At 38.6% G+C, this 20,217-nt stretch overlaps 1 protein-coding gene across 1 annotated transcript; it reads left to right on the top strand.

Annotated features, from left to right (window-relative positions):
* The first annotated feature begins 2,060 nt into the window (after positions 1 to 2,060).
* Positions 2,061 to 20,205, top strand: pogza (pogo transposable element derived with ZNF domain a). Its single transcript, XM_053613066.1, has 19 exons — positions 2,061 to 2,216; positions 4,725 to 4,836; positions 5,047 to 5,148; positions 6,662 to 6,759; positions 7,088 to 7,172; positions 8,099 to 8,296; positions 8,814 to 9,032; positions 9,279 to 9,367; positions 11,105 to 11,505; positions 11,885 to 12,039; positions 12,121 to 12,221; positions 12,335 to 12,481; positions 13,081 to 13,215; positions 13,386 to 13,576; positions 14,977 to 15,117; positions 15,290 to 15,349; positions 15,437 to 15,549; positions 16,023 to 16,047; positions 17,557 to 20,205. Exons 2-19 carry the CDS (start codon positions 4,737 to 4,739, stop codon positions 19,211 to 19,213), a joined length of 4,017 nt encoding a protein of 1,338 aa, XP_053469041.1. The 5' UTR covers positions 2,061 to 2,216; positions 4,725 to 4,736; the 3' UTR covers positions 19,214 to 20,205.
* Positions 20,206 to 20,217: the final 12 nt, after the last annotated feature.

Below are 20,217 nucleotides of genomic sequence, written 5' to 3'. Positions count from 1 at the left end.
CACCAACATGCTTGAGTGTGGACAGTGTTCTTTCTTCATTCTTCTTCCTCCAGACATACCACTGATCCATCGTGCTGAAAAGTTCCAATTTTGCTTCATTGCTCCACAGAACAGAATCCCAAAACATCTGTGGCTTATTTATATGATTTTGAGACGAATTTTCTTGTGCTTTTGGCTCAGTAGTGGTGTACGTCTTGGAGTTCTGGCATGGAAACCTTCTGCGTTTAGTATGCACTTTACTGTGCTCACTGAAACCTCAGTGCCTATTGCCACCAAGGCTTGCTGTAGGTCTTCTGCAGTCACCACAACCTGCCTTCTCAGAAATCTGGTTGCAGCCATTGATAGCTTCCTTTTTCTGCCCCGTCCAGGTATTTCATGAATTTTCTTCACCTAGCCAGTTCAGGTATTTCATGTGTTCCTGTTCAAGAACACCTGGTGCAACAAGTGAAGCCCTTGCTTAGTTCCATCAGGTGTGCTTGAGACAACACCTGTTTTGCATATTTGTGCTATTGTGAGTGATTCTATTCAGGGGGTTGAATAATTTTGAAACTGGAGAAGTCATTATAAGTTGCATTTTCAGTTGAATTTGGGGAAACCACTTGAAGGATTCGCTGCGTTTAACTATTTCAGTTGCTTTTGTTTGATTTGTTCATTGCAAACAGCTGAAAATCTGTAAATTTTGACAATAAACCTGATTTGCAATGGGGGTTGAATAATTTTGATTGCAACTGTAGATAGCTATAGCTCCCATATAGTTACATATTACTGACTAAACACACAATTTCTCATTTTTCTGTAATCACTGATGTTTTCTTGGTAGCAAGCAGACTGGAAATGAGCTATAAAAGAACTAATATATTCAGAAAATAAATCAAGTAACCAACGCAGTCAGTTATACAGTAATTATCACTGTAAAAACGTATTTATTAAATAAATATGGAACTCCTGACGTTATACATTTTATTCTGGGGATAGTAGAAACAATATACACCTCACATTTAGGATTATGTATGCTGAGTATCTACTTATTCAGCTGCAAACTGATTATTAAAGGAAAAGGACTTTCTTGGAAGAAGACAACTGAAATTAACGGGGCTAGCTAAACTAGCCATCGACAGACATGAGAGGAAGTGTAGACAACACCCTGTATCAAACAGGAGCATAGCAATAAAAATAAATAAATAAATAAAATTTACCAAAAAAAATCCTCAAAATGGATGATGGACGCGGAGTTATTCTGGGAATATTAGTCACTCATTAGAATGAAGATAAGACAAGTTAGTTTTGAGCTGCCAATTTGAAATATAATTTCAAATATAAATGTATTAATATGAAAGGCTAGCCGGCTATATGTTAGCTGAACTGGATTAGCTGTGTTACGTCACCATAGCGACCAAATTTAACAGGAACGGCATGAATCTTGTAAATACCTATAAATATAAATATGTAGTACGTTTCACAAAGCACACTTCGAGTTCATGTTTTTTAAACCTCGAACTAATAGCAACGTCACTCAAGTAAAATGTGATTAATGATGACTTTACTTGGTTAAAGCATATCTACTGTTAGCTGCCTAAGCTAGCCACTCTACTAGCTAGTTCCTGCTTAGCATGCTACAGCTAGTAGCAGCAAACTCCAAAACTAAACAACACATAACCTGTAGCAGCAGTAACGAGACAAAAAACTTATTAAGTACATATACATATACATTCAGTCTAATTTGACATGGATATTACAATGCTGGTAATTTTATTTATTTTCTGATATTATTTAGCTCTTTGTATGGTTAGCCTGAGGTGTCAAATGTACTTTAATAAATGTACTGATATTCAGGACTACGAGCAGTTGCAAATCTGCTCTGCATATCAAAACGCTGCATCTATATTCTTAGGAAAAGCGCAGCGTGTTAAATGAGTTGCAAGAATATACACATATACTATGATTATTTCATCATTTTTATTTCATAAATTGTACTAGGAACGATTATCCCGCCCCAAGACCAAAGATCGCAGCCAATCAGCGTGCCGATGAGAGTTTGGGGAAGTGACGTCACACCCTGTTCAACCTACCAGTGCGCGCGAGCTGGGGGAGTCAAAACGTTCGCACAGCTCAGATCATTGTTTTTCTCTCTGATGGCAAAGCCCGCGAACTAACAAACTGTCCGGGGAAAACTGATGCCCTTCATCTGTTTGCAAGCTCTATAAAAAGTGTACGAGGTAAGATATTAATCGCTTGTCTCGTTCACAGCGGCGAGTCGCGCGCGTTTGTTTGTAAGTTGTTAAACTCGTGTAGCCAGAGCAGCAGCAGGCTAATGCTACACAGTGCGGCTAACACAGCTGGAGGAGGACCCGAGCAGGAGGAATACACATGCAGTTAGCCGTTGTGGCTAATGTTAGCCTCGGACACTGGGGGGAAAGTGAGGAAGCGCAGATCGGGAGCCCGTGTGTGTCACAGCGGCCGTAAAAACTCAGATTTATCAAACAATTCTCCTGCTGAGAAACAGAAACTAAAATCAACATGACGATCCATCGCACTTTATACCGTTTATACCAGTGCACGTGCGCTCGTCCTGACTAAAAATAAAGCCAAAGTTTATATAATATGTAAAGGTTAATATATTTTATAATATTACTGTATAAATAAATAAATAGAATTGTTACTTCATTTTAAGTTAACATGAACAGTCGTTTTATATTGTACGTTTGTGTGTGTGTGTGTATATATATATATTTATATATATGTGTGTGTGTGTGTGTGTGTGTATATATATATATATATATATAAATTTGTTTCTGCAAATTAACATAAACTGTTAATGTTTTGAACGTTAGTTATAAACAAAATTAGATAATAAAATAAATCAAACACCACAGCAGTACGCACTATAATAAACAGTTAAAATACATGAAATATAGAGCATCATTTATTTAAACAAGCATAATTTAAGTTTAACATCATATTTAGTTTAATTAATTGAATCACAATTATAAGTAAAAAAAAAAAAATTATTCAGCTCTAGTAAGGTTTGAGTGATGCACTGTATGGAGAAAAGTTTCTGGACACTTGACCATCACACCTATATGTAAGCTTCCCCCAAACTATTGACACGTAGTTGGAAGCACACATTTGTATAGGATGTCTTTGTATACCGTAGCATTAAGATTTCGCTTCACTGGAACTAAGAGGTCCAAATCTGTTCCAGCATGACAACGCCCCTGTAAAAGCTAGCTCCATGAAGATACAGTTTGAGAAGGTTGAAATGGAGCAACTCAAGTGTCCCTGACCTCAACTCCACTGAACACTTTTGGGATGAACTGGAACGCTGACTGAGCTCCAGCCTGCCTCGCCCAACACCAGTGCCTGATATCATTAATGCTTTTGTGGCTGAATGAGCACAAATCCCCACATCCACGCTCCAACATCTAGTGGAAAAGTACATGTGGGTGTGATAGTCAGGTGTCCACAAACTTTTGGCCATATAGTGTATGTCAGCAAATGACACTGTTGAGAACTTATGACTAGTGAAGTGATCTAAGTAAAGGCACAGTTAAATTAAAGGCCTTGCATACAAAGGTCTAAATAAGCACCTATGATCACTGAATTTTGAAAACAGTTACCTTTTAAAGTCCCCATGATTTTTTAATTTGAATCAATGAAGTTTTGTGACTTTTAATATGAAGATGTTAGCTTTAAGGTTATCTATAAGCTAGTGTGCGCCAAAACAGTGACAAAATTCACTTTTAGAAGATATATGCATTAATAATATACAGTCTCTCTCTACCACTGATACGGATCAACAATTTTGATGACATCATTCTGCACTTCAGCTTCTCATCAGATTTTCCGTCCAATCAAACGCTCTCTAGAATCTGAAGTGTCCCGCCCCCGACACTATAAACATCACCTTGCTGAAGTTTCTGTTGTTGAGCGAGAAAAATCATCTCAGCAAGAATGGGTCATAAATGTGTCTCTGGCTGTTTGAACACAGGTTTTATTCAGTTTTCCAGCTGTACGTTGGTTAAGAAGGAAACGTCTTTAATTCATTTACTTTATTGCTCTGGCTCGTGTCACTGTCAACTGTCAAGTGTGGCTTAGGTAAGCTTACCGGGCTGAGGTAAGCTAAACGCTATTAGCTATTTAAAAAGGGGGAGGGGCCACTCGATATGTCCTGCTCTGACAACAGCATTACACTGTTTCAGTGTAAATTACGTCAACACATCGAATAAAGCTGCGTGATTCAAGACACTTCACGGGAACTTTAATGATTATCCATTAGTGATTAGTTTATGGCTGTAAATAAGACAGTTGAAGTTATGTTTTGTTTCAGACTGGTGTTTTACATTAGTACTATTGACTAGCGCTGTGGATTCTAAACAGATGAAACATTTATTTTGAATGTGATGCAGGGAAAATAAGCACATGCCTCTTGGTTTATTTGTATTTAAATGTTGTCATCGACTACTTTTTAAACAAGTAATGTCGTAGGTTTGCTGACCAGACTAGAGAGGGTAAATAAAATAAATATCTATGACAGTCTGTGAAAACTCCCCTTTATGACCACACATCTCTAGCCCTCTAGCGAGTCTCTGGTCCAATTAGCTGCCTTCAGCTAAATAATTTACATAAATGCATGTGTACAAGTACAATCTGCATGTGTTTTTTTTTTTTTTTTTTAGACAGTGTTTGTGTTTCGTTTCTTATAAATATGTTAAAATGTTTTATAGTTTTTATGGACCATGTCGGAGTCAGAATTTTACATGCAGTGTGAGGAGGAGGAACTTGCGCCATGTCAAAGTAACACGGATGAGACAAATCAGACGGACGACATAAATCTTGGTAAGCAACAGTAATAAAACTTGAAATGACCTCATTTTTATCTATAGGTGGAGAATTGATATTGGAATACTGATTTAAGGTGTGCGGTCAAGACTTTATGAAAATGTTTAAACAAGTACTCCGTGGACTTTTAAATAAACACGTATGCTGATTTTAATAGTAAAATATATAAATAAACAGTTTATGTTTTTAATGTGAAAATCTTTCCAGTACACAATGGACATGCAGCAGCTTCACCAGAACCCTCTGCATCTTCTGCTCCCTCTGTCCAGGCTCCAGCCATCAAGACAGCACTTCTGCCAATTGTTCCTGGTAAGTTTCCATAGAAAGTACTATAATGCATCTACACATTATATATGTACTACAAAAATGTATGGTACACAATGTTTCTAGAGATATAGAACATTTATGACAAACAAGTCATAAACTTCACTCAAAGTAAAATATTGCTGAACTTTACTACAAAAAAGATACTACATAAATGTACTGACTGTACCATGAAAATATACTGTACTTTTTAAAATGAAATAAATATATAAAAATGAAAGTAAATAAAAGATATACTTCCAAGCTGAACCAAAAAGTAACACTCCAAATAAAAATAGAGACCTCCAAATTGAATAAAAAAAAACACTTCAAATAACACAACAAAATTTGTTAGTGATAGTTTATATTTCGCCTCTAGAGGCCGCTCTCGTACTGTATAATCACAGCGGACCCTTCTCAGAAGTTCCGGCAACGGACACACCCAGGAAGAACTATCGGTGTGGATTTTTGCTGATAACCGATTTTCCAGCAATTGGTTATCGGTGCCGATTTAATCGGCAAAACCAATCAATCGGTCGACCTCTAACTACTCACTCCAGTCATGTAGCACCAGAGGAAGATGATGCATAGTAATCAGTATTTCCAGAGACTGCAAGATGCACTTTGCAGCAGCATTATGCTGCAGTGAGGACAAGGCTCTGTAAGCACCTGCTGCATATACTCAGGTTCCAAACAATTTGGGCATTTATCCAATCATCCAATACCACAAGTCGTGGCAGATCCTGCATTAAAATACCTGAGAGAGATTTTAAAAATTCACACAAATTATTGGATTATATCTTCCAACTATACATATACTCGCGTACAATTAAAATGTAATTCCCATTAAAACTACTATCGTAATTGTAATATATTTAAAAAGCCACAGACACATTTTACACTAAATTTGGGAGTTAGATGGTCGTCTTGTTTGAAACTAAAATACCAGTTTTCTTCATTTTACATTCACACTATTTGCTGAAAAAAATGTTGGATCCAGAGAAAACAACTTTGGGATTTGCAGAAGGTTTTCTTATGCAGACCACATTTTCAATTTTCCCAGAATTGGATTATTCAGTCATATTTCTGTTACTGTGAGTAGCAGAAAACCTACGTTTAAACATGAAGTTCTCAAGTGTTTGATAACCTTACAAAAGATGGCACTTTTACCACTTAAATCCAAAATGGCAGAATTTGTATTGGTACTAGCATATGTACATACGTATGTACATACATAGTAGTAATGGTTGTTTGTATCAACCCACAGTTTTAATGCTTATTGCTGACAAAAAAATAGTGTCTTTTTTTTGTGTAGGAACAAATTCTACAATTACAGTACATTACTTGGGTATAGTTTTATTCTGTGTTTTATTCAGCTCAGTTACATTTTATGCTGTTCTAAATATTTTGTTTGTGTGAAATCACACTTTTAGGAGCACAGCAAGTTACATTTGCGATGTATGTAAATTTCAAAAGGTCGTTTGTTTAAATAAAGTTTAAATGTTGTTGATCTCTTTAGGTTCTGTTATACCAAGAGCATTACTGGCTGGTGTTCTTCAGCATTTTCAGATTGCTGCAGGTGGTGTCAAGGGGCAGCCCATCTACATCGCTCCAAAGGTTTGCTGCACTTTTCTTTTGTTGTTTCTTTTTGCCTCCTCGGGCATGTTTTTTTCTTTATAAGAAAGAGAACATTTTATTTAGACAATAATCCCAAAACATGACTGTACAGTATATGCCACCTTCAAGTGCTCATCAGCATCTCATTATTTCTGTTTGCCATATCATTATGGTAAATGGAGGGTGTTAATGAAATATAAATTAGGGGTGCTACTTGTAATGTGTTTTCCCTTGTAAGAATTTGCTCAGTTCAGAGTAATTTAAAATTAGATTTCTATTTAAGATTGTATTTCTTGTTTATTTTGTCCTTTGCCATGTGTGTTTCTAGCCATCTGCAGGCACCCAACCGACCATTGCAACCCCAGTCGGTTACATCCTGCCTACAGGCCAAGCTGTCACTTTTCTGACTCCTAGTAAGGCTTAAAGTGCTCTTTTGTTTCTGCCAATAACTGTATAATAATATGGAGGGATGAGAAAGTGAAGCCAAAATGGCTCTGAGGCCTCTAGTGGCTGCAGGACCATTTTAACTCCACCTATTCACCTATGCAAGTGAATGGAAAACGAGCCAAACTTAGATGTGAAGTTACATCTCTACAAATTATTTTTGGGAATAGTGTTCTATCATTTTTACAAGTTATGTGGATCTTCATATCTCCCGGAATGTTTTTCTTTATAATAAATTAGGATTTTTTTAGGATTTGGTGATTTAAATAAAAGGGCGTGGTTGGTGAGGCGATTGACAGTTTTGGACAGTTGAGCCTCATGGCCACACACACGCTTTTCATACAGTTCTGTAGCAAAGCAGCATCTTGTTCTGCTGTAAACTGTTGGAACAGACTGTCGGAGCGACATTTTTTTTTCTGTTGTGTTATTGATGTCCAAGCTAGCTTGTTGATATTATAACTAGCAAACCAACATGAGTGAATGAAGTTATGGCATAAAGCAAGGCAGCTTGGTTACTGTATGCCCTCAGCAAGCCCTCAAAGTATTTTGGTATTGTTAGCCAATCACTGCTTTTTAAACAAACTCCACCAAGAGAACGAGTGGAGAATAAAAGAGCACACCTCCATTTAGATTGGTCATTTGCTTCAGGTGTCAGTGCTAGATGAAAATTATGGACAGCAGCTTTTTTCCCTTCAATCACGTGCGTCGAACATGAGTACAGCTAAAAGGTCTCATTTACCAACAAACATCATTGCAAAAGACCGTGCAAAACAATTTAATGCACTTGCAATTTTGCCAATTCAAGCAGTTTTCTGCAAAAAAACTGCAAGTATTCTCTTTATTGCCTCTGATGTCACATGCTTTTTTTACATACTGAATTAATTCTCTTTCCCAGCTCAGGCAGGCTCCTTGATTTCCCCTCAGCTTGCGTCTTCATCAAGCACACCACAACCAACAGCTATTAAGATCCCAGTCACTATCATCCACACCCCATCTACAGTACAAACCGTCACTACAGTAACCTCCAGTAGGATGCCTGCTGTGGGCACCTCACCCTCCAGCAGTCTTCCTCAAACCTCTCCAGCTGTCTCAGGTATCATCTATCACTTACTTAGAATGTAGTAGCTAGTGGTTTATCGTATTTTTATACGCAAATTTCCACAAGGGTTTTGTTTGGCTCAGTAATACTAATTTGTAGATAAACAGGTATAAGGGTAAATAGGGGCAAAGGAAATTTGTACAAATTTAATCTTGTCCAAAATGTTCTTTTAAAGCAACTGTATATAGGATCATTTTGGTGTGTGTGTTTGTGTCACAGCTTTTAGATTCGTCCATGATGCAATGCACCCTTCCACAAGTGGTTTATAATAACATTTTTCTACCAAAGCACGTGAAATTCTAAAATCTTGCAGCTTTAAGTTTTTGTATACTTTATTATTATGACCCTCACTTTAATATGATGAGTCTTTTCTTGCTTTTGTCATGGTCAGCAGTTGACAGACAATTGTTGCACTAGTTTTTCCACTCAACACTGTTCTGTTCTCCTGTTTCGTTGGCGTGACGTCGCGTCTTATGTATTTATTGTATTATTACCATACCTGTATCTTCAGAACTGCCGTCAACATCATCTTCAGCATCATCTCCTCCTCCTCCTGCTGCTGCTGATGATGATGATCATGAAGTGCAGAACCTGTTAACACAGCCTGCAAATAATGTCCTAGCTATGGGTTACACCAAAACGCCCTCTCAGGTCCCAACTCAGGTCTCCTCTGTAAAGACTCGAGCGCGAGCCCAGAGATCTGCTGCTTCTGCTACTGTTTCCTCCAAAGGTCAGCTACTAATTAGTGTGTGTGTGGAGCACACAACACAGCCACTAATGCCTTTCTCTTTCTTTTTTTTATGTTTCTCATTTATTTATGCATGCTTGTACCTTGCTAATGAGAGATGAACTTGAATGGAAGCTTTCGAAAGATTTAACTTTGATCTCCATTAATGGATGTATGGTTTTTAGGTGTTTCACTGATTTGCCTCATTCAAATATTTATTAATACGAGGGTGTGCTTTATGTTTTGCAGTATTTCAGAATGTTTTAAAGGCCCCACAGTTCTGTTCTCACTGTAATGTGGCCTACAAAGTTGTTCATGAGCTTCGTGGCTACATGTGTGTAAGTTTCATCTCTCTCACACAGAAGAAACACACTGTATTTGTTAACACTCACATTAGTGTATTTGTTTTATTAACCTATCAGTGAGTGTAGGTTATATCAGATAAATCGTTTGAGGCACTAATAGTCAATCACTGAAATTACTATTCGTTATACTTATTATACTTTGTGTCCACATGAAGTCAGTGAGAATATTTGAAAAAGAAAAGGCACATCTCGCAATATTTTGATATTATATTTACTCTCATGCAAGTGGTTCGATATGATGCTCAGGGTCAAAAAGAAAGATAATACTTGACCACTTCTCATCACACCACTAGGGCTGTGCCATATCGTATATTCCCTGATATACCGATACAGTTCCTCCCGATGATCAGAATTTGTCATCCCGCAACGTTGATGATATAGATGATGATGTGTTTACGTGCTGCAGCGTGGGCATCTCACACGTAGAACGAGAACAAGCTTCTAACTCTGGACGAGGAAGAAGAATTAATCTTCAAAAAAGGAGCATCCTCTGTAATACGGAAGTGGTTCGGATACAGAAGATCAGATGTGAATCAAAATTTGTAAAGTGTGTCAAAAGCTCATATCAACAAAGGGTGGAAAAACATCAAATTTATTCCATCATGCCAAACAAAAACACAGACCAGAATATGATTAGAGTCAGAATTTGCACGACGAGAAAGTGTCAACAAGTAATGTAAAGCAAACTCCTTTAATTCAGAAGGGTGTGGCCAGAAAGATAGTGTTGAATGTTACGATTTTCATATCGTCGTTTATGTCACTACCGCAAAAAATCCCATGAAGTATCGTGATATAGGTATAAGTCGCCCGTCACCCAGGATGCATCTTAACACAAGGTGTGAATGGAGCCTTACTCCAGAAGTGACTACACATGAAGCACAACAGCATCATGATCTATTTCATTTATAGAACCTGTGCTCTCACATGGAGCTTTGAAATTATGCACTGGTTTAGTTTATTATCCACTGGTTTAGTAAATAGAACTTATATAAATATTTGTGCTGACCTTAAGATTAATATAAACATGCATTATGACTAAATCCAATGAGATTTTCAGTCTATCACAGTTAGAACCAACACTAAATGACATTGTTATAGTAGCACCACAGGCTGAAATCTTTTGATGATATTTAGTACAGGTTTGCTGTGCTGTTCGTTGCACCACCTGGAGTGTGTTGTTCAAAAATACATGTGAAAAGATTTGTATAGCAGCAAAACCCAATTGGGAGCAGGATTTGGATAGGTACTTGTGACCACTATACCAGCAGCTTAATGAATCACTTGTCAGCTGAGCTATGAAGAAGATAAAACTAGGCTTGTACTTTATTCATTCTGGGTGTCCAGGCTAGTTATTTGTCTGACACTGACTCCTGTACATAAAAGTGGAAATGAAATGCCAGTGTACTGACAGACTGAGATAACATCTGTAATCTGTGGGAAATCATGAGCATGTCAGATCAGTCACTGCACACACTTGTTGAAGCTCTTATTTGATGATTAGTGCTATGTTTCGTTGTTCTCCTCTTATTTAATGTGCTTGCTCCTAAGCAGCAGAATGTATAAACTGTAGCCTTTCACTGACCGCAAAGTCCAAGCAAGTCACAAGTAATTATTGGATGTGATTATTTAAACCAAAAAAGTTCAAATTGATTGATTAATATTCCTGGTAAGTGGTCAGACTTACAATTTTTAATCACTGTTTTGTTTCAGCACTGTAATCCAGAGCTCATAAACAGAGTCCATGCATTGACCAGCAAACGCAAAAGAAGGGCCAAGCGTAGCAGTGACCCAATGCAATCCATGCCCCATATGCACGTTAGCACTATTTCCCCCACTTCCTCCTCAACCTCTACGAGCAGCAGACATCCAGCAGCCTCTCCTTCTCCTCTTCCTCCTGCTCCTTGTCTGAAACACATCACCACATCTGAGATCCCGGAGGGAGTGCACAGCCCTGGCACTGGCGACTATGACGCGCAAGGCAAGCTTATCATGCTAGTGGAAGACTTCTACTACGGGAAGGACCCTGGAAATCCTGTCCTGATAGAGAATAACCAGGTGCCCATTGTGATGAAATGCCATCTCTGCGACAAGAAGCTGAAGAACAACATCAAGTAAGATGCTTTGCTGGGATTTGGTTAGGAGAGCATTTTAAAAAGGATATTTTTGCATTTGGTCTGTAGCGTGTATGGTCCCTAGTGCAGCAGACTACTACATGTAAGGAATAAAAAAATAACAGGACGTTCTTTAGGAAAACAATCAACGATTGGGTAGTGTGATGCAGGCCAATGCGATGTGAAGTTTTTAAATGACATCACATCCGGAAGTGTTTTATTGAACATTAACACAATTTACTGCTGGAACTATTCTCAGAGCTGTGCTGTTAAATTTAATCGACACCTTCTGACCAATCAGATTCAAGATATCACTGCATCAGTGTGGTATAATGCATAATAGGAAAGTTTATTAGATGTGTTTATTACCTCCCTGCAGGCTGATGAACCACATGAAGCACCATATGGAAATGGCGCAGCAGAGGGGTGAGGAGAAATCCCACACTATGTGCCAGCACTGCTTCCGCACCTTTGGCACACCCTTCTCCCTGCAGTGCCACCTCGAGACCGTCCACAGCCAAGTAGAGTCCGCATGTGAGTCCCGTTTCATTTGATACAGAGAAGTTTGGACCTGACACGAAGAGTACTAAAAAGTTATCATTCGTCTTTCTACAGCACTCTGCAAGATCTGCGAGTTGTCATATGACAACACTCCCATTTTCCTGCATCATATGAAAAACTTTCACAAGCCAGGTGAAATGCCCTACATGTGTCAGGTAACCCTCATCTGTCTAAAGATTTCCTAAGACCCCTTGTACTAAAATGAATATTGTTCTCTTACATTCACGTGGGCTCTGAAATTGAATGTGGAGTAATTACATTTTTTTAGGTTTGCAATTTCCGCTCATCTTTCTACAATGACGTTTTAATTCACTTCCGTGAGCTCCACAAGGACACCGCCAATCTTCTATGCCCGTACTGCCTCAAAGTGTTCAAGTCTTGCAACAGCTATCAGCTCCACTACAACAAGCACCAGGTAAGCAATATTGGAGAGAACTAGAGAAGCTAGAAGAATTGTTTGATTTTATTACTTGTCTACAATACCTTCTTGCCTCACATAATGACCTGTCGTGATTCTGATATAATTGTTATATCTTATTTATTACATATTAATTAGATGCAAATGAAATCAGTAAATAGCAGATGCTTCTATAAATTCAACATGGTGCTGTTTTACAGTGGAATTGAAATGGAATTTTTAATTTTTTAACCCCTTTTTGCTTTTGGATATTAAAAATGCAAAAATGTTACTTCTGGTTTAGAGACATACAAAAGCAATAAAAACCCCAAAATATTTCAGTTGAGAAAAGCCTGTCGTTTTCAGTAGAAACAGACGTGCTGTTAGATTTGGTCAGGAGAACGCAGTAGAGCCAGTCACTGTTATAATTATGAATAATTACAGTTCACATGTCATGGCTTGCTCCGTCACTGTGTCAGTGTAGCTGCATTAGTAGCTTGTATGGGAAGTGAGCGTTTGCTGTTGCCAGGTTGTCGCTTGTTAGTGTACACATGGGGTAATTTGCATGTCTATTGAACTGAAGCTGGTGTCTTATTTATCACTGTTTCTGTGTCCAGAAAAAGTCAGTGTTGCATTGCGATAAGTGCCGGCTTCAGTTTCTTTACACAAAGGACAAGGTAGAGCACAAGCTTTTATTTCACCAGACCCATCTCAAGCCTGTGCAGCTGCTGGGGCTTAAGCCTGGTACTAAGGTAAGCAGAAGTGATGCACATTCTAACCAGAATGCCTTTCGTCTTTTATTGTAGTCCTCCTGCTTGATACCTTGAATTTTTTAGTTTAGAGTATATATCACGTCAATAAAGAGCTGCTGTTTGTGTTGAAGCTGATAAATTTATATACTAGTTGTTTATCTGCCTTTCAGATAACCATCCGGGCTTATTCCTTGACTAAGGTAAACGACAACACTAACTTCATTAAACCTAGTACGAACAGTGAAAGCTCTTCTGCGTCCTCAGTTCCTGCACCTCAGAGTGGTGTCCAGAGAATCACGCCTACAAAAAGGAAACCTGTCGAGAGCATGTTGGAAATCATGACCAAGTTTCAGAGACAGTGGTGAGTGAGAGTAATGACTTATCTTTTGTGCATCAAGGGTTATTAAATCACCATAAACGTAAGTCAGTGTTTTGGCTTTACTAATTATATTACAGTAGAAAGGTTTAAAATGCAGAATGCGTATTTTGGAGCTTTTGATGGGTTTTTTTAAATAGTATAAGTAGGACACTCCGTGAGCACTTTATTAAGTACATTCTTAGCAAAGCAGTAACACTGACATGATGGTGGCATGTTCGTGGGAGTTTCGTGGTTGTTGCAGTGATCTGAGTGGATCAGGTGCAGCAGTGTTAATGTGATTTTTGAACACCTTTATGTCACTGCTGAGTCCACCAATGAAAAATATCCAAACAGTAGTAGGCTATGGTCAGAACACTGGGACAGATTAGAGTCTAGAGGACAAACGTAAACCTACAAGGTAAACCAGTAGGGTGTGTGTGTGTGTGTCAGTAAGTTTTTGCAGTATTTAAAACCCCCAACATCGCAGCTGCACATGATAGACTCATAGCAGCACAGTGCCGACTAAGATGCCGCTGCAGTGTCAGTGCCACTGATGTTCTGAGTACGAGTATGGCCAACAACCCAAATAATATCTCACTCAGAGATTGAGAGATAACAAGGGGCTGACAAATTGTACATAGTAACAGATGGGCAAAAATCAGTATTTGTGTACCTACAGGTATGGACAAATCAAAAACTTATTATCCCATCAGGTTAGTGAAAGCTCTAGAGCTTGCCCAGTGTCATATTTTATTTGCCTGGAAACTTACAGGCTAATGTAATTTAACCCTGAAATATGACTAGCTAATATCTCCTGGGAGAGAAAGATTCTATGTAGTCATAGTTTTCATCCTCGCCTGAGAATGCCTTTGACGGTGCAGCTTTATTTTAGTAACATGTTTTGCATTATTAGTTGTCTGACAGCTTGATATTGCACTGTTGTGTATTTTACTCAGGTTTATCACAATTCCCACATCTCTTCATGTTGCTGGGGAGAAAAAAAGGGTCATCATCTTTAAAAGTTAATTTGTTCAACTAATAAAATAGTTCTTACTGTGGTTGTGTGTAGTGCAGCAGTGTGTTGCTCCACTATAAACCATATGAAGCAACTGGAATTTAAATAAACATCAAGTAAAATTGCTTTGTGAAATTGCCTGGTCACTAGACTTAAGAAAAGGGTATCCACCTTCTCAAAAGCCTACAAGCCATCTACTAAACCCATTTGTTTACCAGGACACACCGGGATGGTGACTTGTTCGCCCTTGACCTAGAAGCAACACTGTATGATAGATGAACCTGATAATGTGGCCACTAAAATGTTGTCTTGGGGAATATTTAAGCTGAAAGCACAAGTTTTACAAAAACACTGTGATCTTAACACAACCTCTTTCTTCTGTTTACAGCGAAACTTCAAGACGTTGGTTCTGTATCGAATGTAACTTTGAGATTCCAGATTTTTCCACTCACTTTCCCACGTTTGTGCACTGCTCCTTGTGCCGTTATAGCACCTGCTGCTCCAGAGCGTATGCTAACCACATGATCAGGTGTGTGTGTGTGTGTGTGTGTGTGTGTGTGTGTGTGTGTGAATAAGCGAATAATTAGTGAGCATGTTGGACACCATAAGCAAGAATTTCTGAATAGCAGTTATATCATAATAAATGGATCACTAGTCGTTGCTGCAAAGGTTTCACTAATCTTTCATGTTTCTGTTTGCAGTAATCATGTTTCTCGCAAAACCACTACTAAATACCTGAACTTATACAAGCCCTGTCCAAAGTAAGTGTCCTGATTTTTAGTCTCTGGTTTACTGGTAGAAATGAGGTAGAAGTGGTTGACGATCTAATGATTATGGTTTTCTGGCAGGCTGGGTAACCTAAGCTGCAATACCTGTGGCTATTCCACTGAGATTGGAGATCTGATGGCCACACATCTGGCTAAGAATCCAAGCCACGCCTTCAGCCACTGCAAATTCAATGGTGAGAGTGTTCGACGTATGCACCTTAATCAGAATAAATTAGATTGAGAAGCAAATCCGAATAAAATTTCTATCCGACCAAATGAAGTGGATAATCCATTAAATGGAAGAATCTTTTAAACAGATGAATAATTGTCATGTAAATATTTGAATCCAGTTACTTTCGCAACCGGTGTCTTTATGGATGTTCTGTGCCAGTGTGTTTGCATCTGACAAAATATAAGTCTTGTTAAATACAAGTGATGTAATTGAATATAAGTTTTCACAAATGTTACAGTAACACGCATTTGGTTTGTATTAGATGTAACATACACGTAGATTCAGAAAACAGATTATCTGAATGCTGAGCTTCAGGCACATATACTGCAAACAGTAACTTGAGCTCTTCAGTAGAAAGGCATTCAGACTGACAAAAATCTTTGCATGTAGATGATGACATATCAGTGATTTTCACTATTCTCCCTTTTTTTCCAGAGGGATTTTCTCATGGCTATAAAAGGTAATTTGATTTCTCTTTGTTTATCTACAATCAGTGGTGCACTTGAAAAATAATTAAGAATAATATGATGCAATAGAATACAGCATGCGTATTGATCTATTTCTTATTTATCTTTCTTGAATATTACCAATCCACTTTGAAGTGGATTTGTGTTTTTGCTGCAACAGTGGTGAAATTGGTGAATTAAGCAGAATAGAAACAGCCGAGTGTCGAAGCAGCTGAGACCCGTGATCTCTGATGTGCTGCACATCACAGAACAGAATAAACTGCAAAGGATTTACAGCATTAAAGCGAAAAAGTGGCAGCAAAGGAATGACTTGTATGATGAAGTGTGAGAGCCTTTCAGCTTTTTGTGGGACGTTGGATTTATAAGGTCCTATATGAGAATTATGTGATTTAAGGTATGGTGCCATAACATTTAGTGAGGTCAGGAATAAAAGTCTTTTTAGATGCATATTGATTATTGATAATCTCTTTAAAAGATTCTACATGGATGCATAGCTCTCAATCAGATTAAAACAGTCTAAATACATATTTATATATAATATATATACATATATATATAAATAAAATACACACACATATATATATATATATATACACACACACACACACACACACACATATATATATATATATATATATATATATATATATATATATATATATATATATATATATATAGTTTGTAGTATTTTTATCCAAAATACATTTTTGTACACATGTCAAAACTAGTTGGGTGGCAAAACAAAAAGGCTCAGAGCTGCACTTTTTGTTTCGAAAGCAACCGTGCGGGCATGCCAATGTTGAAAACCCAGGCTTTTGCTCAGTGTTGCACATGCTGGAGCCAAGATACATCACTCTACTTTGTGCTTTAAACCAGTGGTTTTCAATGTTGGAGCTGCCAGGGGGCCTCAACAATTTGGTGTGAAAAATAAATAAATACATGATTTTTTTCTTTCTCACATTCAGACAACCATACACATACACAATCAATTCCTAATGTAATGTAAAGATGTAAGATGTATTTACTAATAAAAAAGGGGGATATATTCAGAAGTCTGTATTTTTAATGTGTCTTAAAGACATCTTGCAAAAGGGGGGACTCGGTCAAATGTTAATGCCATTTGGGGGCCTTGCCCTGGAAAAGTTTGTGAACCCCTGCTTTAAACAGTGGTCACATAGTAACAAAAAAATTTACTCGTGTATATAATCACATCGTAGCACCCCAAATTGAAATTGCATTGAATTGTGGGGGGTTCCTCATAGTTCCTCACCCCTATCTTTGCACCCTCAATAAGGTCAAAGCAGCAGAAAGCTTTATAATTTGTCAGTGGCATTTCAAAAGAAAGTTGTATGTTCTTTGATATGTGCAGGTGTACTATGATTGGCTCTGTTACAGTGATTGGTCTTAAAACAGTAAGCAATGTGTACCCATGTATAGCAGTGTTGTGTTGTGATTTTTTTTTGTGTGTCTGTCTTGTTAACCTTGGGTTGTTTGTTTTGTAGATTTTTCTTCATACCAAGTGGCGTGGTTTGGAAAGGCCAGGTGCTCAACTCTGGGGTTATCATACAGAAGCAAGAAATGCAAGTGGATCAGAATTCACTTCCACAAGCCACTAATCCTGTGCCCCTTCCAAACCATTGCATAAACCCCCCTGATAGCTCTGCACACACCCCGTCTATTCCTGCTGAAGTACAGCCTGTAGTTGAAAGCACTGTGCCTGATGAGAATTGTGGGACACAGCCAAAGGATTTAACACCACAGAAAATGGCGCTTTCCAGTGAAGTCCACGCTGAAGACGGAGCTAAAGCCGGAGGATCTCTTACTGTAGCACAGCTGAAGATTGTACTCTACGCCCTGTGCTTTGGCATTCCTCAAGCAGCCAGCCAGTTTGATAGTCAGCCTGAGGAAGTTCAATCCTTGATACAAAAGCGTCAGCTTCAGCTTGGGCCTCCAAAGAGCAGAGAACGGTTAATTCCTCGAGCAAGTGATCGGTTAGCCGAGTGGGTATTGTGCCAGCGTGAGCAGCAGCTTCCTGTAGACGAAACCAATCTTTTTTCCAAAGCCGCACAGCTCATGAGCGCTGATGGTGGGCCAGGCATCTCTTATGGCTGGGCTGTGGACTTCCTGATAAACCATGATTTATCTCTGCAATCTCTGGCCACATCCCACCGACTGCTACCCCATAAAGTTCAGGAACGTCTGCACACTTTTACTTCTGTTATAAATAAGCAGATCACCTCACACTGCTTGGATCTGCCAGCCATTGCTGCTATGGATGAGCTTTCCATTTTTATAGACATGGAGCAGCTGGATCCTGCCTCAGCTGACTCCTCTTCCATGATGTCCGCTTTTAAGTTGGTTGGCGAAAAGGATCCGCTTCTAGATGTTGTACTTGCCTCTCTAGCTGACGGCACTATCTTGCCTACCGTAGTGTTTCTTAGAGGAGAGCCTCTAAGCCCAGATGCACCGACCTTGCCAGACATCATCATGGAGGCCAAGCCAGAGGGCTTTTCTGATGAAGAAAGACTCCAGCTATGGTTTGATAAAGTATGGAGTCGGCATGTGAAGCCAAACTCTGGAAGCAAGGGATTGCTGGTTATGGACCCGTATCGGGGTCACCTAAGCCACAAGTTCCTAGCATTGCTCAACACTACAAACACTTTGCCAAGTATCCTCCCTTATGCATGCTCCTGTCGTCTGCAGCCTCTAGAGGCCTGTGTTGGTCTGGTGCTACGAGAGTTCCTGCAAGCCCGATGGAGCCAGCATGTGACCGATGCTCCACAAGAACTGATTGGTGCTGTGCCTGCTGACCTAGCCCTTTTGTTCTCAGCCTGGCTCCTTGAAATGCTGGATGTCCTAGCAGAAAGGCCAGAATTTCTTCAGCGCTCTTTTGAGCTGTTGAACTCTAATTCAGAGCTGGCACCAGGAGGATTTTCTGAGTTGGTGCAGAATCTGACTGAAGCCCTTGTGGTGAACACAATTCAGGAACATGAATCTAATGAACCAGAGGCTGAACACAAAGGCAACACGTCATCAGTTGTTTCTCCGAGCTTGTTGCCTTCACCCTCCAATCCCCAAGCTCTGAAGAAAATCTTCGAGAAAGATAGTGATCTCGACTCTTTCCATGGATTTGAAGATGCAGAAATGACAAACTTGTGATTTTCTTAAAAGTAAAATCGACTAGATGTCGATGCTCCAGGTTGTTTTTATGCAGAGCTTTTCTCAATACAATGTTCTCTGATGGACAGTTTTGCTTTTGAATAAGAAAAGAACATTTGCTCAGTAGTTTATTGATCATGTCCTAATATTTCTTGACTGTTCTGTTCATTTTACATACACCGCCTAGCCTCATTCTGTCAGTTTCTTTCAGTCACCAGTGATGAAATAGAATTTATTGGATTAACAGTGTGTCATGTGTCGGTCCTTGAAGGTGCATTGTTTAATATTTTTTTCATTATTTCTGCCCTTCCTTATACAATCCCATGTTGGTAATAATTTCCCAAAGTTAGCAGAACCAGCAAAGGTCTTCTCAAACACTGCTGCAACAAGAAACAAGTGCTGCAGTGATAAATGTAGGTTTGCGATACTAATATTGCTTGCAGTACTTGTTTCGATCATTTACGCAATGTACAAAAGTCCTAAGAACATCTTGGCACACCTTTAAAATGTGTCTCCAAAAAACCCTACTGTAGCCATGTATAGATGAATATAATTATGTCTGCTTTGACTGCTGAACTGTTTTATAGTCCAGCCAAAGTGTTACTGTTCACTTATTTCTTTGAGTACTATTACTGCTGTGAAACGTGCACATTGCAAATGAGCAAAAAAAAGTCCTCCGTGTACAAGTGTTACAGATTATCTACTGTATTTAGGGCTGCTTGTTCATAATTAAAGGGCTGACCTTTGATATTACATAAACCTCATTTTATCCCTAAAACTTTTTTTTTCTAGACTTTTTCTAAAAGGGACATTTTATTTTGTAATCAATAAACACATTGTTAATGTTTGTTTGCAGTGGTTATTTTTTTTTCTTCCCTTGATACTCTTAATGGCAACTTTTCTATGGACTGGATGTGTCTGCAATATAATGCTATAGAACAAACAATCTAAGGGTGTATTTTGCAGTTGCAAATTTACATCATGCATGAGTCTGACCATTGCAA

This window comes from Ictalurus furcatus, chromosome 24, assembly GCF_023375685.1.
Source record: "Ictalurus furcatus strain D&B chromosome 24, Billie_1.0, whole genome shotgun sequence".
NCBI classification, from domain to species: Eukaryota; Metazoa; Chordata; class Actinopteri; order Siluriformes; family Ictaluridae; genus Ictalurus; species Ictalurus furcatus.
The sequence above is the reverse complement of the archived record's forward strand: the minus strand, read 5'-3'. Positions and strand labels throughout refer to the sequence as shown.